We start from the raw sequence: 22,600 nt of genomic DNA on the forward strand, positions 1-22,600 counted from the left end.
AAAATCAGTCACTGGTTTCTCGTTGCTGGTTGTTACTGGTTGTTGGGTGTTGCTGTTGTTATATGCTACTGCATTTCTGTTGATCTTCCTCTTATTTTGCTTCCAATATCAGGTACACAATTGATACACTGGTTCTTGTAAAATGGAAACTGAAGCATAAATATGAAATGAAGAGTTGAAGTTCTGAATTTATCTTAGTTATATTCTAAATTTTAGTTGTATATGTACGTTATTTAACTTCCTCTAATTAGAATCATGTAGTTGTTTGATATATATAATGGAACATCTGACATCATGTAGTTGTTTAATATATATAATGGAACATCTAACAGTAGCTTAGTGGACGAATTGTCTATGTATGCTAGTTAAAAAGACTAATGGTGTAGTAGCTCTGTTCAGTTTGTTCGCTATGGTTTGATGATTATCATATCTCAAAAAGCATATTAGCTGATTTAGACTATTCTTAAACATTCAACAGTTAGTTCATTAAACAAATAGCCCGTTTCGGAACTTGTAGGAATATTGTTTAGCTAGCTATTATTGGTTAATTTCAGCATGTAAATGGTTTAGGATTAAAATTAAATTGCCAATTTTTTTTTTAATTTGACAAACTGTGAGCATGCCTAGTATAATGTAACTAAGTAGTAACATGTGAATGAGATGACCCAGGTCCAGTTTTGTGTCATACACGTTGGGCCTGGGTCCATGTTGGCCAACGGGCTGTCCATATTGTGTTTACATTCTGATTTAACAAATTGTGTTCGGAACCCGACTATAACAACTCGTAAGCATGTAAATAAATTAGGACCTTTTCTCTTTCATTTTTAGAGACAAATTTAATAGAAAAATGTAGGCACTTTAGGATTATCCTTTTAAAATAAACGAGATGAGCCTCGCCCAATAAAACGCACAAGTTGCGGGGCCCTCAATAATTAGTTAATAATTGTATAGACTTCGGGATCGGTCGTTTAACAAATTTCACGGCTTTACCAAAAATAATGATACGCTAGTCGCTTTAGGCGCGCCTCTAACAATTTACTTTCTTAAACTCGGGTGCACATTTATGTGACCCAAATCCAAATCTCAACAGAGTTGAAATGTGTCAATAACCACGGGTACATTGATGTGACGTGGTTCGAGATACGTTTTTCACAATGTTGTAGTTCTCTGTTAAAATAATAATAATAATAAAAGCGGTAAAGAGTTTAAAGTTTGCACATAAGTTCACAATTGTATAAAATCAGATAATCAAGCCGAATATGACAGTTGAGCGACCGTGCTAGAACCACGGAACTCGGGAATGCCTAACACCTTCTCCCGGGTTAACAGAATTCCTTATCCGGATTTCTGGTGCGCAGACTGTAATATAGAGTCAATATTTTCCTCGATTCGGGATTCAACCGGTGACTTGGGACACCATAAATCTCCCAAGTGGCGACTCTGAAATAAATAAATAAATCCCGTTTCGATTGTCCTTTAATTGGAAAAATCTCCCTTCCGCGTCCCTTCGCGGTGGCACGGGTGAAAAAGGAGGTGTGACAGCTCTGGCGACTCTGTTGGGGTCTCCGAACCTAGAATCTCTGGTTCAGGGTTCAAGAATTCGAGCTTAGAATAATTGTTTTTATTTGAATTTATTTATTATCTGATTTTATTACATGTTTTAGCCTAAATGTGCAAAATGTTGCTTTTACCGCTTTGATATTATTTGAACTGTATATATAAACTGCTACGAAATCCCTCTCTTCTCTCTCTTGAGGAGTGCACGCTGGTCGTGACTTCTTTCTGTTAGTGTCATATCCCAAAATAGAACGGGGATTCGGAGGAGTTGCAAAACCGGATGATCTTTTGGTTACCGGTACGTAGTTCCCATCCTCGGCTTGAGTTGTCCGCTCGGGTAAGCCATGTCTAGAACAAAACATCCAAGATAAACCTAGTATAACAAAACCTCATACCGGATCCCTAGTAGGAACGCTTATTTGCATCATGTGCACTTGACTTAGGGGACTCAACATAGGGGTTGGGTCCGTCTAGGACAAACAACCTGAAATGAAAAGACCATCCTGCTGCATCCTGTTTGTTTTACACATTTATTTGCTGCAGACTTGCATGCTGACCGGCTTCTGAAAATACTGGAATATTGAAAAAAAAGAAAAATAGCGGTGTAGAGAGATAATTCCGAGTTACCGGCAAACTCTGCCAAAATTTTCTGAAAATGAAAAAAATTGTTTTTTTTAGTATAATTTGTTTAAACAAGTCTTGTTGTCAGAATTAGTTTATTGTCTGCCCGAACTACGCGGGTCTGATTCTCACCGGATGTGAGATACGTAGGCAAACCTTTTCGGTTCCGGCCCACCATATTCAAAAAAAATCCAAAAAATATTTTCTATTATTCGCTTCTTTAGAAAGTCTTTCTTTTAAACCTCAATTTAAAAAAAAAATATAATACAAAAATATTTCCTTTTAATCTGTCTCAAAATCCAAAAAATATTTGTTTAAAAATTCAAAAGAAAATTCAAAATTCAAAAATATTTTTCTTTTCTTTTGTAGTATTTCTTTCTTAAATTCAGAGTAATAGTCCAAAAATATTTCCTTTCTTCTTTAGAAGTTTTTTTGAAATTTCCAAAAAAAAAAAGGGAAAAGAAGTTAAAATTCAAAAAATATTTCTTTAGTCGTCGTTTCTTTTCAAAAAAAAAACAAAAAAACAAACAAACAAATCGAAATTCAAAAATATTTTCTCTCTTCTTTGTAAGTATTTTATTCGAAAAAAAAGAAAGTTAGTTTATTTCCTTTATTCCTGATTGGCCCGAACTACGCCGATTTGATTCTCACAGGAAGTGAGATACGTAGGCAGCCCTCATCGGGTCCAACCTCCCCTTTTGCAAAAATAGCAACAAAAAAATGTGTGTCAAAATTTTAATTTTTGTCATAAATAAGTCGGGTGATGCCGTTTTTTTGTCAAATATAGCGGAATGTTCCCGAAAGGGACGCCGGAAGACTGACTTTGCATAAACGGCCACCTTAAGTCCCTTTTTAGTTTTTCGGCCGATTGACCCACACAACCTTAAAATCTTCGTCCCCGAGACGCTGAAAGACCGTGTTTGCAATATTGGGTCTTCTATTTAGAAAAAAAGTCATAAATAAGTCGGGTGATGTTGTTTTTGTCAAAAATAGCCGAATGTTCCCGAAAGAGGCGCCGGAAGGCTGACTTTACATAAACAGCCACATTTGGGTCATTTTTTAAATTTTGGCCAATTAACCCACACAACATTAAAATCTTTGCCGCCAAGGTGCTAAAAGGTCGTCTTTGCAAAACCTGGCCTTTTTATTTTAATTTGAAAATAAAAAAGTCAGTGGTCAAGAATATCGTTTAGATTTTTCAAGCCGAGCCGGCTTCGGAGATTTATTAAATCGTTCTTGCCGAGATAGCCTTAGAGTATCTTTTAGTTGTCGAAAGGCTATTTTCGTAAAAGAACGGACCAGTTTGTAGTGTCATAAAATAATCCTCCACGGCCTCAAAATTCATGTGAAATTAGGAAGGGGCCACGCTTGCAAAAACAACCATTTGGTTAAAATTAGCAAATAGGGAAAGGAATCTGGCCGTTTGTTTTTGAGTTTGTAATTCTTTTGATTAGGGTGTGGTATGTTTTGATTTTCAAGTCCGTAGGTTGTCTTTTCGTCAAAATCTGTTAGTATGGTCAGTTTTTAAACCGTTGTAATCATGTTTGTTTTATTATGAAAATTGAAAATTCCAAAAAAAATATATATTTTATTGTTGTTTATCTTTTTTGGTCTGAACTACGCAAGGTCTGATTCATGCGGGGACATGATACGTAGGCAATCAACATAAGATTCGACCACCATTAAAAAGAAAAAAGAAAAAAAGAAAAAAAAAGAGCACAATTACAAAGAAGCCAGAATGATGCACGTAACTGAAGCAAATGCATGATAGAAAGGGTTAACGGCCTAGTTGCATTGCATCCTCAATGTGTGTTTTTCCTATTTGTGAAAAACCCTAACGCTAACCGGTTGCTCTCATTTTTGTTCCCTTTTCAATCTTTAGAAAGGTGGTTGGTTGTGGTTCTGAAAGTAACGCTTCCCTACAACACAAAGGCAAAAGACAATGGCAGAGAACAACAGAGCAAAGTGGGTTGGTACCGATGCCTGAAAGCGGTTGGTTGAACAGGACTATGGGTTGGTAGAAGAGGTAAAAATGTTGAGACAGCATGTGGCAGACATGTATCAGGCATGGATGACTGGGAAAACACCACCCCCGCCACCGCGTAGCTTCTTGACCTCTGTCCTTACCCAAGCACCCAACACCATAATGGATGATCCCCCATACTCTCCATCTCAACCCACTTATGATAGCTTTCCCAGCCACCTGAGTAGCTCCATCACTCATCAACGCTACTCCCCTCCCCAGCACTACTTCTCTACACGGGACTCCCAAAAACATGCTTCACTTTCCCAGTACTAGCTCCACAAAATGCTTATCAACCCTCACGAGCCTACCAAAAGCCCTCTAGATTGGGTTTCCGGCCCAATCAAGCATTTAAGAAGGAGAGGTTGCTGAAACGAGAAAATGCACTCACCCCGATCGGAGAATCATATGCAAGTCTATTTGAAAGGCTAAAGCATGTTGGCCTGATTGAGCCGCTCCCCGGATATACTCCATATCCACGTGCAAGAAGCTTTGATCCTACTGCACGATGGGCATACCACTCCAATGTCCCAGGGCATAGAATTGAGAGTTTTCGTTCGTTGAAAAGGGAAATAGAAAGAATGATTCACGAAGGAGTGATTACGATCGATGACATTAATAAAGAGCATGGGATATTGACTAAAGCTGAAGATGTTGAAGCGGATAGTGGTCTTAGCAATATTGATGCGAAGCTCAGTGGCTAAGATGCCAGGTTTGATAAGTGGGAGGACGCTCCGTTCCTTGGTTAGCAAGAAAGAAGCTTTTGGTGGCTTATCTTGTTGTCATTTCTGTTGTCCGGATTATTCTTAGGGTTGTAATCCGGATATTGTCTTGTGTCAAACTTTCTTATCTTTCCATTTTTGTCATAGCGGTTTGTTTAGTTTTGTCCAAGTTTGTTTCGGGATTTTGTTCTGGTTTGTTTTTGTTTGTTTTATTATTCAAACCATTTCACCGTTAGTCTAATGCAAAATCCGATCTTTTATTATTTCCAGTCATCTTTTTGTTTAGTTCTTTTATCATTTTATTCAGCGCCTATTCTAGTGACATGACATGCGCACACAGTTTGGGCCTAATCTTAAAAAATTAATCATAAAACCATTGAGAGGTGATCGGAACATTTAAAAGAAATAAGGACGGTTTGAAATTATTCGGAGCTCGAGTCATGTGGAACTGGAGCAAGTAAAACATAAAGAAAACCGTTAAAGGCAAGATTTGCCAAATTGACATGAGGGTCGTTCATGATAATGAGAGTGAGAGTCTTGCCCAACGGTGCTTTAGAGATGACAAATGAAAAAGCAAATATGTGAATATAATTGTCAAGTCGAGCACCATCAGAAGAGGCTACAAATCTTTATTTAATTGTGTTGTTTGCACTTGGCATGTTTTGAAGACTGGAATGACGAAGGCATTTTGTTCTGCTACCTAAACACTTTATCCTTCGTTACCCCTTTTGAGCCTTATTTATTTTCTTTCATACCCCTCATTCGGAATCAGTAGCAAAGGTTAGAAACACAAACGTGGAAAAAAAGGGAAAAGAAGGCAACAAAAACAACAAAAGAGAAAAAAGAAAAGAAAAGAAAAATGATAACAAAAACAAAAGAAAGTCAGAAGAAAACAAAGTAATTGGGAACTACGTTTGACCTGATTCCTCAAAGAGGATACGTAGGCGCCTCACGGCTCGGTCATAGTGTACATAGTGTGCATAGTGTGCATAGTGTAATATAGTATAACAAAAATAAAAATCCTCAAGCGAGAAACTGGGGCAGAAGTTGTGTTTGATGTAAAGAAATCTGGTTCCGAAGGTTGTAAATTTTGAACCAAAATTGATTCGTTTTTGAGCCGCTAATTCCCTTTCTTTCTAGCCCTATCTAAAATCCTACATTGCAGTCCAAAGAAAGACCTTCTAATCAGTCTTCAAAAAATGCCAAGTTAGACAAGTGAGAGAGTCTTACCGGTGAACACTCTGATCTCCAGCAGAAAAGACTCTAACCCCAGCAGAAAAGAAATATGAGAGAGTCTAGCGGTAACACCCCAATCCCCAGCTGGAAAGTGATACAAATGAGAGAGTCTTATCGGTAAAAATCTTCACGGGCACCATAAGGCGATGAAAGCTGAGAGAAAAACCAAAATGAGAGAGGCTTGACAGTGAAAACCCTTCGGGCACTACAAGTCGAATAAAGATTGAGAATCAGATGGAAATCACCAGACGAAAGTTGTGAAATGCGATTAACGACGGAGGATAGTCCATGTGCGCATGTCATGACCATTAGAGTTGGTATCCGCATTTGTTAGGTTTTTATAGTTTCCTCATTAGAGAGTCATCCCTTTCCTTTGTCTTTTATTCTGTTCCTTTTTATCTTTCTCCTTTCATAGAAAAATTCCCCAGTAGAGTCTGTTTGGTCAGAACAAGTGAGAAATGACTTCAAAATCTGCCATCAACTTTTCAATTATGCAAGACGAGATCTGACTAGTATATCCAAGTGGTATAGTCAACAAGGAACAAGCGTGAGACCAGTGTCAAGAAAGATATCCCCCAGCAAGAGAGAATTGACAAAAGGATGGACGAGTGTCAAGAGGGATATCCTCGCCGAAATCAAAGGTTATAGACCTCAAGGCCAAGGCCCGTGGACAAATCAAGAAAGAACAACACGGAAAGCAATAGGCATAATTTGGGAAATTCATATGAAACTAAAAGGTCGGGGAAATGCCAGTTTCCGAGCTATGCCACAAAAGAAGAGGGATATCCCCAGCAGAAAAGGTTGTTTTTAGTGACACAAATAAACAAAGAAAGTGGTTAATCAATGAACATGCAAGATCTTCAAGTGAAATCAGCTATCATGAAAATACACGAGGTCAGATAAGGAGAGTGGGAAAATGGTTAAGAGGTTTGGGAATAAGGAATCGTCAAGAAAGTCGGAAGGTATTAGCCCAAGCATCAGGATGGACAGACAACGCATAGATGGAGAATGGTTGATGGCATCCCCAACAAGAGTATCACAACCAACCGCCACGTTTTAAAGTGACCAAATTTTCTTTGGTTTGAAGCAAGGACAGGGAATGCTACCGATGACGGAAAGATGCGCCACAAGAAAGATTGTCAAACTGGGGCAGAAAATTTTCGTTCATTTTGAAAATTTTCGGGAAGTATAACACAAGTGTGGTGAAAAGCGGTATCCCCAGCAGTTTTTCGGGAGAAGGAAAAACGAGTTTTAAGGGAGGTAGTCTTCGAAGGAAGAAAATTTCAAAAAAAAAAGAGAGAATAAATAATAAAAAACTAAAGAAAGTTTTTTTTTTTAAAAAAAAAATGTGTTATTGGAAAGAGTTTTACAAAAGGAAACAGTTTGCAGAGGAATGAAACATCCTACTTAAAGGAAGTAGTCTTGGAAGGAGTAAGATAACATATTTTACTCAGCAGAGTTAGCCTCAGCAGTGTTATCCCCAGCAGTCCACAGAGAAGACAGTACAAGTTTTGAGGTAAGTAGTTTTGAAGAAAGATAATTCAAGTTAGAAGCAAAATGTTATTAAGGTCAGGAGCCCGCCTGGAGAATGGAGGTGTTAAAATTTAAGAAAGTTGTTGAGGTCAGGAGCCCGCCTGGAGAATGGAGGTGTTAAAATTTAAGAAAATTGTTGAGGTTAGGAGCCCCCCTGAAGAACATAATGACGATTTATTTTCGAAGTTGTTGTTGAGGTCAGGAGCCCCCCCTGAAGAACAGAATGACGATTTATTTTTCAAAGTTGAAGAAGTTGGGAGCTCGCCCATATAACAGAGGAATACATTTCGGTATTTAAATTTCAAGTTTTGAAGTTGGGAGCCCGCCCATATAATAGAGGAATACATTTCAGTCTTTAAATTTCAAGTTTTGAAGTTGGGAGCCCGCCCATATAACAGAGGAATACATTTCAGTCTTTAAATTTCAAGTTTTGAAGTTGGGAGCCCGCCCATATAATAGAGGAATACATTTCAGTTGTTAAATTTCAAATTTTGAAGTTGGGAGCCCGCCCATATAACAGAGGAATACATTTCAAGTCAGTGAAGCAGAGGAATACAGCCGAAATCCCCAGCAGGAAACAACAAGAATCCCCAGCAGAGGAAGGAAGTCCAAGACTCGATGGAAAAATAATGCGAAGCTCCCGAAAAGGAAATAAGTAGTTCGAGATCGGTAGTCAAGGGAGAATACAAGACAAATCAGAAGTAAAGAAATACCCGAGGAGTCACCGAGACATCAAAGCAACAAGAGACACAAGAGCATGGTTGAAGATCTAGATAAGATTTTGTAATTCATAGACTATAGTTTAGTCTAGCTTCTTGTTTTCTTTCAGCCTAGTGTAATAAGGTGGTCGACAAGCAATAATAACAGCATGCAACATCAGTAACATTGCATTCCCATGGTAGTCCCAGCTACCAAAACTTCCCGAACTACATTAACCTAATTCCCTTCTAGCCAGGGATATGTAGGAAACCTTTGAAGCAAAGGTTCGGTTAAATCTTTTTCAAAAAATGCTTCACACGGAGTACTCGGATGAGCAAAAATCGCTCACTTTATCTTTGCACGAAAACTCTTCGTGTTTTCGGACAAAGAGGGGCAGCTGTAAGCACGTGATTTTTGCCCTATGAGAGAATTACTCCCAAAAAATTCAAAATAAAATAATTTTCCTTTGTGTGCAATTTTGAGAATTTTCGTGGCATTTTTGATAATTATTTGTATTGGTCCATGCATGTTTATTTGTTAAAATAATAAAAAAAATACAAAAATATGTCGCATTTGCACTTAGGATTTAATTCTACAATTAGGAGCAATTAAGTTTGTTTTTACAAGAACAAAAAATCATAAAAATATTGTACGTTGCATTTTTAGCATTTAATATTCAAATTGTGTGATTTTATCGTAATTGCTATTTAATTGTGTGTTAATTGTTATTAAGAGTTAATTTGCACTTTTATAAATTAATTTAGTTCTATATGATAATTTAGGATTTTTAGAATTTAGTTTAGTTTAAGAAAAAATAAAAGAAGAAAAAGAAGCAATAAAAGAGGAAGAAAATCGGATTGGACCACCTTCTAATTTAAATCAACCTTGGCCCAAATCAAATAACCCCACCGTGTTGACCCGACCCAGTCCTCCCCATAACCCAAACTAATCCCAACCCCCATTTTCATTTTTTTCATTACCCTAAAAAACACTAAAAGCTACCCGCCCCCTCTCTTCTTCTTCTTCTCCTTCTCCACCCCAAGCTCCCTCCCATGGCTGCTTCTGCTCCCCCTCACGTCCCATGGCTACCCCATCTTCATCTTCTTCATGATGGTAGCTGCTCCGTTCACCACTGACCATGAACCTTCTCCTCACGTCCGCCATTGACGTGCAGCAGTGTTGCTGCAGCCTCACGACCAGCTGCTGCCCAGGCTCCATCTTCATCAACGAACAACACCCCTCCAGTCGCGGAAAAACCAGTCGACCACCCTTGCTGCTTCTTCTGCTACGTCCAGCTCCCATGGCTGCCCTCCCATGGCTGTTGCTCCTTTTTCTTCGTCGAGCTCCAACCAAACGTTGTTGCTTCTTCTTCTTCTTCACCATGGCCACTGCCTCGTCGACTTCCAGCAAAGAACACCACCCAAACCACCATTGTCGCTGCCCTACCGTCGAGCCCCAGCCAGCTTCACCTGCTGCCTCTTCTGCTTCGTTTTCGCCAGTCCAAACGACCTCCAGCCTCACGTCCAAACACATAGATGTTGCTGCTTCATCTCCTCTCTCGTCAAACATCTGCTCAACACACGCACACACAGCCCCACCCTGCTGCTTCCACGATGACACGCATACACACGAAGGAAAAACGAAGCAGTCCGGTTAAAGTCCAGCAAAGTTCTGTCAAGGTCTCGTTTGGTTTTGTTTGAGTCCGTTGTTGTTCGTCGTTCGGTGAGGTTCAGTCTGAGTTCGTCGAGGTTAAAAGAGAAGGTGGGTTTTTTGTTGAAGTCGAGATCCGTTAGGTCGTTGGCAGTCTTGGTTCGAGTTTGCCATTTCCGTTCGAGTTCGTCGTTGGTCATTTCCGGTCAGTTGGTTTAAGTTTCATTTTTGTCCGTATTTTGTTTGATATTCTCGGATTTAAAATCAGTATATGTTTGATTCTTTTCTTGTTCGTTGTTATCATTTCTTGATTATTTCTTCAGTTTGTTTTATGTTCTTGTTTAGTTTTAATATAGAAGTGTTTAGTTTAATCATGTTGTTAGATTTAATTTAAAGTTCCATTGATTATTGAGTTTAGTGATTTGAATCTACTTGTTTGTTATGTTCAATTTGTTACTGTTATTGAATCTGAAAGTATGTTTGTTGTTAAAAAAATATTGTTCAGTCAAAAACATTGAGTTTCTAGCCTAAATTTGTTCATGAAATTTGATTAGGAATTGGTTATAGCTGCTGTATTTTGGTTAGAATTGATTAGGTGTATTGGTTATAGCTGATGGGGTAGAATGGTAAATTGCAATATTTTCGGGGGTAGAATGGTAAATTGCAGTAGTTTCAGGGGCATTTTCGGGATTTTAAATGAGTCTTAAAAATAATTAATGAGTGCTCTGTCCACTAAGCGCTAATATATTAAAATAATGCATAAAATAATATGTACTGGGGGACAAGACATAATGGTGGAGAACTAATACATTGTTTAATATAGTGGGGGACAAAGCGTGCGGTAGTGGGGCAATAAGTGAATTAAATAAGAGAAAGATATGTGTTAGTGAAAATTAATACATTATTTAATATAGTGGAGAACAAAACATTAGGTAGTGGGATTCAAAAGGGGGATGGGTAGAAGATAGTGGGATTTAGTTTAAAGGCTTGAAGTTTGTAAATAGAGAGGAGCTGGACACAAATAGGAGGGAGGTTTTTGTTGAATATTAAGAGGAGAATTACAAAAATATTGAAAGGGGATAGGAGATTGGCTGAATATTGAGGAAATTTTTTGAAGGAGATTCGAAAGAGAGAGTAGTATACACCTGATATACAATCTGCATACACTGGATATATAGGGGGGTCAGAATTTAAGGGTTAAACATTAACTGGTCTTTCAATCTAAAAATGATTCACTTTGTTTCTGCCCGTTGATTGTTGTTGGTATTTCTGGATTTTTATTTGGTTTGTTCCTTGAGTTTGGTTGGTTATTTGCTACTACTTCACTGGTTATTGCTAGATTTTTTTTGCTTGATTTTAAAATCTGTCACTGGTTTCTCGTTGATGGTTGTTACTGGTTGGTGGGTGTTGCTGTTGTTATATGCTACTGCATTTCTGTTGATCTTCCTCTTCTTTTGCTTCCAATATCAGGTACACAATTGATACACTGGTTCTTGTAAAATGGAAACTGAAGCATAAATATGAAATGAAGAGTTGAAGTTCTGAATTTATCTTAGTTATATTCTGAATTTTAGTTGTATATGTACGTTATTTAACTTCCTCTAATTAGAATCATGTAATTGTTTGATATATATATATATAATGGAACATCTAACAATAGCTTAGTGGACGATTGTCTATGTATGCTAGTTAAAAAGACTAATGGTGTAGTAGCTCTGTTCAGTTTGTTCGCTATGGTTTGATGATTATCATATCTCAAAAAACATATTAGCTGATTTAGACTATTCTTAAACATTCAACAGTTAGTTCATTAAACAAATAGCCCGTTTCGGAACTTGTAGGAATATTGTTTAGCTAGCTATTATTGGTTAATTTCAGCATGTAAATGGTTTAGGATTAAAATTAAATTGCCAAGTTTTTTTTTTAATTTGACAAACTGTGAGCATGCCTAGTATAATGTAACTAAGTAATAACATGTGAATGAGATGGCCCAGGTCTAGTTTTGTGTCATACACGTTGGGCCTGGGTCCACGTTGGCCAACGGGCTGTCCATATTGTGTTTACATTCTGATTTAACAAATTGTGTTCGGAACCCGACTATAACAACTCGTAAGCATGTAAATAAATTAGGACCTTTTCTCTTTCATTTTTAGAGACAAATTTAATAGAAAAATGTAGGCACTTTAGGATTATCCTTTTAAAATAAACGAGATGAGCCTCGCCCAATAAAACGCACAAGTTGCGGGGCCCTCAATAATTAGTTAATAATTGTATAGACTTCGGGATCGGTCGTTTAACAAATTTCACGGCTTTACCAAAAATAATGATACGCTAGTCGCTTTAGGCGCGCCTCTAACAATTTACTTTCTTAAACTCGGGTGCACATTTATGTGACCCAAATCCAAATCTCAACAGAGTTGAAATGTGTCAATAACCACGGGTACATTGATGTGACGTGGTTCGAGATACGTTTTTCACAATGTTGTAGTTCTCTGTTAAAATAATAATAATAATAAAAGCGGTAAAGAGTTTAAAGTTTGCACATAAGTTCACAATTGTATAAAATCAGATAATCAAGCCGAATATGACAGTTGAGCGACCGTGCTAGAACCACGGAACTCGGGAATGCCTAACACCTTCTCCCGGGTTAACAGAATTCCTTATCCGGATTTCTGGTGCGCAGACTGTAATATAGAGTCAATATTTTCCTCGATTCGGGATTCAACCGGTGACTTGGGACACCATAAATCTCCCAAGTGGCGACTCTGAAATAAATAAATAAATCCCGTTTCGATTGTCCTTTAATTGGAAAAATCTCCCTTCCGCGTCCCTTCGCGGTGGCACGGGTGAAAAAGGAGGTGTGACAAATATTATTCCAGTTTAATAATTGAATTATTTTTTTTTAAACTTTTTGCATACAATTGTATACATTGTTGGTATAGCTATATACTATACTGGTATCATAAGTTAGTTAATATTTTTTGGTTGTATTAGCTACATTTAATTGGTACACAATTTGATTTTTCTTTAGTAATAATATAAAAAAAAAGAATAATAAAACATAGTAAAAACAGTAAATGAAATTAGATTTTGAAGAGAAAAAGAATATAAAAAAAGAAGTTAAATAAAATTAGAAAAGGAAAAAAGAAAAAAATAAGAAGAAAACGAGAAAATAGAAAAGGAGAAAAGAAAAAAGAAAGAAAAGAAGCATAGAAATAAAAAAGAATTGGAGAATAAAGAAAAAATTCTCCACAAATACTACTATGGGTAGGAAATATAATTAGCTTATGGGTAGAAAAATAAATGGGTAGACAAGGGTAAATAGTTTTGTTTTTGTGGGTAACTGTGTCAAAACCCCTATATAGCTGACTGTCAGCCCTAACTTGCTTAATATTGAAGCCTTGTTGTTGTTATATTGTTTCCTTGCCGGGACATTTTTAGCCTGGGGCCAAACTATTTACATCCGGTAGCCACAAAAGTATATAAAAGTTATATATTTTTTTGCATATATATATATATATATATATAACTGTATATTTTTCGGCTATTATTTTGAGAGGGGCTATACACTGTCATTTTTCCTAATGAATCTCAGTGAGATTAGGCCCAATCCCACATATAAAATTTTAGGAAAAAAAGAAAAAAAAACATTATTTATATCTACTAATTGAAAATTAGCCACAATTTCAAAAGTAATCGAATTTTAGCCATTTTTTCATGTAAAAATCAAATTTGAACAAATTATTCTTAAAAAAGCGGAAATATTTTTTTAACATATGAGATTCCAGTAAAATATGTTGAAATTTCATAATATGTTGGAAGTTTATACGTTTCAGTTGGGTATTTTTGTCCAGATTTTATTTTTACATAAAATAATAGCTATTTTTCAATATCTTTGCAAATACTGACTATTTCTCAATTACCAGTCTGAAACTGGCTAGCCCATACTATTTTGACTCTGAATTAGCATACTGTTAGTTGAGCCCAATCCGTCTAACATCAAATGGCCCAATTCATATCCAAGCCCGAGAATGGACCTACCAAATGCAGCCCAAACCCTATCTTTCCCTTTTTCTCCCCGCCTAATAAAACCACTATAAACCTCTTATAAACCCTAACCCTAGTTGTTCCCACTCCACTATCCCAATTCCCAAATAATATAAACATTTGGAGTTATACAAATACAGGGGGCTGAGACCAAGAGAGAAGTTTAACCTCAAGCAACTTGTACATGGCGCTGTATCTACTGTACGAGTCGGCGTCTGGGTACGCGTTGTTCTTGGCTCATGGAATTGATGAAATAGGGCAGAACACGGAGGCGGTTCGCAATTCCATCACTGATCTCAATCGGTTCGGCAAGGTCGTAAAGATTGAAGCTTTTAACCCTTTTGAGTCAGCCCTTGACGCCCTCAATCAATGCAATGCTGTTTCTGAAGGTTAACAACTGTAAATTTTTTGGAGATAAAATTTGTTCATTTTGTTCTCTTTGTTCTTTTGTATAAATTTTATGTATAGTCACGTTTTGGGTGTCTGCATGTGTGGTTTTAGCTCTTTCATTTGATGGGGTTTTCAGTTTGTTTGAGTTTTGGCTGAGGTAGTGACATTGTGGTGGTTGTGCTGCATGGTGACTAAAGTCTCATATTAAAAAAGAGATATTTTTTAATTGTGGTTTCTTTGAAGTAGAAGTGTCTGTTTTTTGGCGTTCCAAGATTTTCATGGGGTCAAACGATAGTGCTTTTGATGTATTGCAGGTTATTCTCAATTACTTCTTTTGTTTTGTTGCATTAGCTAGGTCTTTATGCTCCAAAAAAAGACCCCAGTTCTGAAATTCGAAAATTTAGAAGATTACAATTGCATTGGATTTAAGTTCTATACATGTGCAATGTGAAAATTCACACTAGTAATGTGATTTTACTGCTTGTAGATTAACCTACTTTATTTTCCACGTCATAAATCCACATTCACTACTGATGTTACCTTTAGTTGGTTTTTAAGTAACTTAAAAGTGTTAAAATGCTGAGAAAATGTGGGTGCTCCAATCGTCTGACACGCCGAGCTATTGATACTTTCCCTCAGTTTTGTTCTTGTATTTGTTGGTCTGACTGGGTTTTTGGAATTGGGATTTCAGGGCAAATGACCGAGGAGCTAAGGAACTTCTTGGAGCGAAGTCTCCCAAAAGTCAAGGAGGGTAAGAAGGCTAAGTTCAGTTTAGGATTGGCAGAGCCTAAACTTGGTTCTCATATCCATGAAGTAACTAAGATTCCCTGCCAAAGTAACGAGTTTATTCTTGAGCTTCTGCGTGGAGTACGCTTGCATTTTGAGAAGTTCATTGAAAACCTAAAGGTTTGTTTTCTTCCTCCATTTACCATGGAGTTTATCCTTGCTATAGTCCACTATCAAGTGTCCATAATTTTTTTTCTCTCATCTGTTCAAGTGATTTGGTTCTTCGATGAATATTGTTTGTTTTGGAATAAAAACAAAGGGACAGGCACTTGAGCCTGTCCTAAATAAAAATAAAAATTAAGGAACAGGCACGTGAGCCTGATGAAATTTGAGAAACTTCAGATAGGTGACTTTTGCTTATTCTTTTGCACCTTTTCTTGTAGCCTGGAGATCTGGAGAAAGCCCAACTTGGTCTGAGTCACAGTTACAGCAGAGCAAAGGTCAAGTTCAATGTTAATCGTGTTGACAATATGGTTACTCAGGCAATTGTCCTACTTGATACTCTTGATAAAGATATTAATACCTTTGCCATGAGAGTCAGGTTTGTTTCTTCGTTGTCTTATCTCCACTTTGTCTGTTGTCAGTTTTAACATGATATACCCATATTATAATCAAGTTGGCACTAATGTAAAGTTACCTTTTTTATGCTTGATTTGTAGTCTCAAATGAATATATTTTGTTCACCCTAGAGAGCATAATTCATGCCTGTAAATGCATGGATAGTCTGATACAGACTTGTAATGTCCTTGCCATTCCTCTATTAGTTCAACTTATTTCTGTAATAGGTATAGTTATAAAGACATCTTAGGCTACTATTCGGTATTAGATTCAATGTTCTTGCATCGCATACCTTTCTAGTTTCTGCAATACGCATGAAATATTTGTTTGTTTTGAATGCTACCCTCCATTTGATTTCTGATTTATTTCTCCGTCAAATACTTGTTGATGTAGAGAATGGTACTCTTGGCATTTCCCAGAGTTGGTGAAGATTGTCAATGACAATTATCTATATGCCAAAGTAGCAAAATTTGTTGATGACAAATCCCAATTATCCGAAGACAAAATTCCAGACTTAACAGAAATAGTTGGAGATGAAGATAAAGCAAAAGAAATTGTAGAAGCTGCAAAAGCATCCATGGGTATGATATTATCATTTCTCAAGTCATGGAAAGGATGCTTATTCCTTCTGTTAACTTCTTTTGTTCTAATTTCCAGGCCAGGATTTGTCGCCAGTTGACTTGATTAATGTCAAGATGTTTGCACAGAGGGTAATGGACCTTGTCGAATACAGGAAGAATCTTTATGATTATCTTGTTGCTAAAATGCATGACATAGCACCGAATTTGGCTGCTCTGATTGGTGAAGTTGTTGGTGCTCGTTTAATTTCTCATGCTGGTAGTCTCACAAATTTGGCAAAGTGCCCTTCTTCTACCCTTCAGATCCTTGGTGCTGAGAAGGCACTCTTTAGGTAATCTACTCTTGTTAATTCTAGTTTGCACTTGCTCATCGTCTCATATATCAGGTTTTGCAGGTGGGTTGTGGTGCTGAGCCTATTTGGTTTATTTTATTCAGCTTATATAATCCCAACATTTTGTCTAATCATATTCTGAGTGTCGATTCCTATCATCTGGTTTCAGGGCCTTGAAAACCAAAGGAAATACACCAAAATATGGACTCATATTCCATTCTTCCTTCATCGGCCGTGCATCTGCTCGTAACAAAGGTCGAATGGCTCGTTATCTTGCAAACAAATGTTCGATTGCTTCTCGCCTAGACTGTTTCTTAGGTCAGTCTTTGTTCCAGCAAACAATTCATTCATTAGTTGATGGGTTTTTTTTCCTCGTGCAAGATTTTATTTCTTCCTTTTCTTTTTTCGCTTCACTTCTCATATTTTATCTACAGATACGAGTACTACTACTTTTGGGGAGAAACTCCGTGAACAAGTTGAGGAGCGTCTAGACTTTTATGACAAGGGGGTTGCACCACGGAAAAACATAGATGTGATGAAATCTGCTATTGAAACAGTCAAAGGCAAAGGTAAGTTGTGGGCGAATGAAGCTATTCATCCTAATGAGTTACCATCTGTATACTGAACATTCTAAATTTCTGAAGCTTTGAGGCGAAGATATAGACTTATGTTGTTCAAACCAATGGAATTGGTACAAAGTGTACCTGCATAGTGCACATTCTTGACAATGTGTTGCCAATATGAAAGTTTAAACGTTGTATCATGCTGCAGTTGTACTTGTTCAGTAAATGCTACTCAGACTTTATTTGCATGCATGACTACATATAGACTAAATGTGCTTTTTGCTTATTGGCTGAACATGTTCGAACTAATTCCTAGAATTTTGTTGGATGTCCTTGTTTTTGCTTCTGCATGGAGGTTGTATGACACATTTGCGCTGTGCTGCAGATACAGAAATGGATGTTGATGAGCCTTCAGCAAAGAAAAGCAAGAAAAAGAAATCCAAAGTTGAGGTGGTGGAATATGCTCAACCCATGATTGAGGATAAGCCACTTGTCACAAATGATGATGCCTTTGAAGAACCGAAGTCTGAAAAGAAGAAGAAGAAGAAGGAGAAGCGGAAAACAGAACAGGAGCCAGAGCACGAAGAGGATCAGACCAATGGTGCGCCTGAGGATGGAACAGCAAAGAAAAAGAAAAAGAAGAGTAAGGAGGAAAATGGAGAGGAACTCCAAGCTGCAAGCGAAATTAAAAAGAAGAAAAAGAAGTCCAAAGTCCAAGATGATGAATAAAGATACAATTTTAGCCACCCTTGGTCTTCTTATTTTGTTTGTCTTCCTCACCTTGCCTGTATGCCCCGCCCTCAAACTCTTTTTGTAATCCTAGGTATCTGTGCCATCTATTAGTTTTGTTCCTGAACTAAGTTATTGCTAGAGAGGGCCATTTATCAAACGCTCATCTTCTCTATTAACAGATTGGCCTTAGTGATAACTTTCCTTTGATGTGAGGTTGGTTCACTTGGATTTATTTATTGTATCGGTTCTTGTTTAGATCTTTTTAAATACATAAAATCATGATTAAAAAATCAATTTATTGTGAATTCAATTTTGCTGAATTGTTTTTTGCTTTTAGTTAGTCTTTTTAAAGCAGTTGAAAATCATGAATAAAGAATAAATTTATATCATTAAACTTCATACTCACTGAATACTTCTTGCGCAGGGCCGGCCCAAAAAACAACCCTGTTTTTCTTCTTGTTTTTGTGTTTATCGCGGAATCCTAATGATCATTAGCAGTCTCAACAAATCTGACCCGTATCTCACATCTGTGTGTATCGGCAAGAGATTTTTACATTCCTATACACTATGAATCTATATTATTCTCCCTACTCAAGTTTTACATTCCTATACACTATGAATCTATATTATTCTCCCTACTCAAGTTTTACTATAATTATATTTTATATACCCAATTACCATGTATGTACATTTTAAGGGAATTAATGATAATAATTAGTGTCTTAAACTTACTCTAACGTATCTTCCACCTCCATGTTTCTCTCTCCCCCACGCATCACTCTAAATCTTTCTTCACTTTCAAATTTAGTCGTCGTAACAAAAAAAAATATTTCATAATTCTCCATTGTTTTTAGCTTCTTTTTTCTTTTGTCTCATAACAGTTGTGAACTTTAGAATTCCGATAAAGGTCCTCTGACCTCTGATAAAAGGAGACTGTTATTTAATACTATTTTTGTTTGTTTTTCTTTTTCACCGTTTTCTAGTTTAAGCACAATCAAACAAACATTAAAAATTATAGATACAGCCTTAGTTTTTTTCTTTTTTTTTTCTTTAATTAGTTCATTCCGACATGAATGACACCTTTCTAATTTAAAAATAACATAACTTGAACTTTTCATCTTATTATATAATTCCCCCCCAAAAAAATTATTTGTTTGAATTAGGTGTTATTGCAAAGAATTGAGAATTCTCTCTACGTCTCTCTCTATCTCTCAATCCCTAATTTCAGTAATGTAAAACAAAGGAAAAGAGAGCAACAATTCCACCATTGACAGCCATTAAAAAGCTTTGATGCTTTGAGTTCGAATTTGGGTTTTGAAAAATTTATTTGTTTGGATTGGGTGTTGTTACAAACAATTGGGAATATGGTTTGGAGTTTATATCTCAATTTTGAGGGTGTTTCGGTGAAGATTACACTTGATTTTGGCTGAATTTAATATTGAAACTCGAAGAATATATATTTATATATTGAAAAATAATATATATATATATATATATATATATATATATATATATATATATATATATATATATATATATATATATATAACTATTGTATGAAAGTTGAACAATATTGTATAAAAATTATATTTAAGTTGTATGAAATTGTAGTTGTAAATAACTGAGTAGAAATAATGTAAGAAAATTTTAGATAACTTGTATAATATATAATAGTTGCATAAAATTTGTTTTTACCATGTATAAATCAGATACAAAATATACAAAAGACATATAGTATAAAATTTGTATAAAATTTGTATTTAAGTTATACGATATTGTCGTTATATATAACTGAGTAGAAATAATGTGTAAAAATTATAGATAAGTTGTAGATAAATTGTATAATATATAATTAGTTGTATCAATTTATTTTTACTATGTATAAATCAGATACAAACTATACAAAAGACATATTGTATAGGTTTTATACTTATAAGATTTGTATTTAAGTTCAAACAACAGGCTGATGATTTTGTTTTCTAAGTACTGCCTAATATCCACTAAGCTGGATTCATGATTTGACCAGTTTAATTACCAGACAGCGTAAAAACTCAATTTTGGTGTTTATAGTGTAAAACACAAGCAAATTAAAGGCCCTCTATAACAATCAATCTATTCAATTCTACTGATCTCATGGCCTTATACAAATGGGACTTAAATTTAGGGGTGTGTATCATCCAGATAAAATCGAAAACCAAAATTGAATGGAAACAATTAATTGATTTATTGTTTGATTTCGGATAACTTTAATTTTTTTCATTGTTTGGAGTTTTTGGTTTGTATATTTGGATCTTCAAAAAATCAAATTACTCATAATATAAGTTTTCAATTGTTCTTTAGCATTTAAATATCTTATGTCGTCAGAACGTTAGTGTTTCACAACTTTATATGGTCCTAAATACGTCTTTCTGCAGTATTTCTCCGTCTTCAAATTTTTTCATTTGCAAAATCTAATAGGTACTAAGATTTTATTTGTTATATTCTTTATTATATATATACACTTAAAAAAAATCATATATGGTTGAAAGAATGATAGTAGAAGGAGCTCCATTTCTCAGACTAATTCTTTCTTTACTTGAGTTGTTTTCTGAAATTTACGATCTTCGTTGTCAAATTGCTACTATAATAATTATTGTGGAGAAAAAAGAATGCATGAGATCAAACCTAGAGATTATTTGGGCAGATAATCTCGACGCCCAATTAGAATAGTTATTAAGTGAGCTAATTAATTAATTAATGTTAATAAGAAAAAACCGAGATTCAAAAGGATGTCCCAGCGTAAGATTGCGTCCAAACTGACAAAAATTTAAAGTATAGTTTAGTAGTTGGCAGAAAAAGGCTTTGTAAACCTAAAACTAAGAGATGTTTATCCACATACTGTAATGTTAAGATAAGGAAAACATATTGAAGATATATCTATTAAAAGTCACGCAAAAATTTATTTGGAGTGCGGGTGGAAGATCAGGAGAGAAAAAGAGAAAGAGGAGAGAAAAAAAGGAAAAGGGTGTAACTACATCCCTTGATTGAAGGCACAAATAATGGATTGAGAGCCTTTTAAGGTGAATTATATAGATTTTGTAAACAAAACTTGTTTATGCGGGGTAATTAACTAAACGTGAACATTAAGGGTAATAAAGTTTCAAATAGTGTATAGGAATGAAAAAATCCCTATGGCCTGAGTAAAAATGGTGTGGGATAGCCACTATTTAAGGTGCTATTTATTTTTTATCCATCAATTCTAATATTGAACAAAAATAATCACAACTCTATTAAAATTAATATAAAAAAATATTTTTACCCTTTCTTCCATTGCTCTTCCCATACCGTCGCTTCCTCACCGTCAGTAGCCTTGGCAAGGACATCGACAAGAAATATTGTTGAAATATAAAAAAGTATACACAGCAAATAGCTATCTCGACAAGAGTCATTTCTTCTCTATACGAAATAATACATTTAAATATACAAACGTGAAATATTAAAAGTGGTTATAAAAGGATCCAGATAACTAGACCTTCGAGATTCTTCGTCTCGCCGTTTTGCATTTATTTCTTTGCTGGGTGGATATTTGGGAAGGCTGGAAGTCACATGCGTAAGGTTTGGTAGTAAAGAACTGCATAAGAATAAACGGAACAAATATTTGACAGTCCATCAAAATTTCTATGAAACTAAATTTTAGAATAGTGACAACCACATGTAGTCCTGAACTTAGAATTACACGTTTAAAAGTTAAGGACACTTGGTCTTGACTTAGACTAACAAACTCAAAAGTTAAGGACAATAGGTCCTGAACTTACAATTACAAGTTCAAAAGTTAAGGACAATAGGTCCTGAACTTAGGGTAAGAAGCCCAAAAATTAAGGACAATAGGTCCTGAACTTAGACTAACAAACTCAAAAATTAAGGACAATAGGTCTTTAACTTATAACCTGTTTGGCCAAGTTTCTTTTTGGCCAATTTTTTTTTTGCCAAAAATACTTTTGGCCAAAAATTGAGTTGTTTGGCCAAACTTTTGGAAGAAAAAAAAAGTGTTTTTGAGGAGAAACAGAAAAAGTAACTTCTCACCAAAAAGCACTTTTTTGAGAAGCAATTTTGAGAAAAATACACTTAGAAACAGTTTTTTAAAGCTTGGCCAAACACTAATTGCTACTCAGAAGTGCTTTTCAAACTAACTTAGCCAAACACAAACCGCTTCTCACCAAAAACACTTTTGAGAAAAACACTTTTGAAAAAAAACACTTCTTAAAATAAGCTGATTTTTGCAGCTTGGCCAAACGGGCTTAGACTAACAAGCTCAAAAAGTACACTTGGTCCTGAACTTACAGTTACAAGTTCAAAAGTTAAGGACACTTGGTCCTGAACTTAGACTAACAAGCTCAAAAGTTAAGGACAATAGGTCCGGAACTTAGACTTACAAGTTCAAAAGTTAAGGACAAGTAGTCCTTAACTTGGAGTTACAAACACAGAAATTAAGGACAGGTGGTCCTGAACTTCGAGTTCCAAGTTCAAAAGTTAAGGACATGTAGTCCTAGAGTCCTAAACTTACAAAAGTTAAGGACATGTAATCCTGAACTTA

General features: G+C 35.8%; 1 protein-coding gene across 1 annotated transcript; it reads left to right on the forward strand.

The window, feature by feature from the left end:
* The first annotated feature begins 14,154 nt into the window (after window positions 1-14,154).
* Window positions 14,155-18,321, forward strand: LOC107796991 (nucleolar protein 56). The gene is made up of 8 exons (XM_016619820.2): window positions 14,155-14,477; window positions 15,170-15,384; window positions 15,648-15,805; window positions 16,216-16,403; window positions 16,480-16,732; window positions 16,902-17,050; window positions 17,167-17,301; window positions 17,681-18,321. The coding sequence occupies exons 1-8, from the start codon at window positions 14,273-14,275 to the stop codon at window positions 18,022-18,024; spliced, it is 1,647 nt and encodes a 548-aa protein (XP_016475306.1). The 5' UTR covers window positions 14,155-14,272; the 3' UTR covers window positions 18,025-18,321.
* Window positions 18,322-22,600: the final 4,279 nt, after the last annotated feature.

This window comes from Nicotiana tabacum, chromosome 7 (assembly GCF_000715075.1).
Source record: "Nicotiana tabacum cultivar K326 chromosome 7, ASM71507v2, whole genome shotgun sequence".
NCBI classification, from domain to species: Eukaryota; Viridiplantae; Streptophyta; class Magnoliopsida; order Solanales; family Solanaceae; genus Nicotiana; species Nicotiana tabacum.

Bases quoted from the DNA above. Each gene is read 5' to 3' on its own strand.
- LOC107796991 (XM_016619820.2), top strand. From the start codon at position 14,273: ATGGCGCTGTATCTACTGTACGAGTCGGCGTCTGGGTACGCGTTGTTC. The intron at 15,385-15,647 runs GTTTGTTTTCTT...CTTTTCTTGTAG, and splicing joins AGTTCATTGAAAACCTAAAG to CCTGGAGATCTGGAGAAAGC. The intron at 15,806-16,215 runs GTTTGTTTCTTC...TTGTTGATGTAG, and splicing joins ACCTTTGCCATGAGAGTCAG to AGAATGGTACTCTTGGCATT.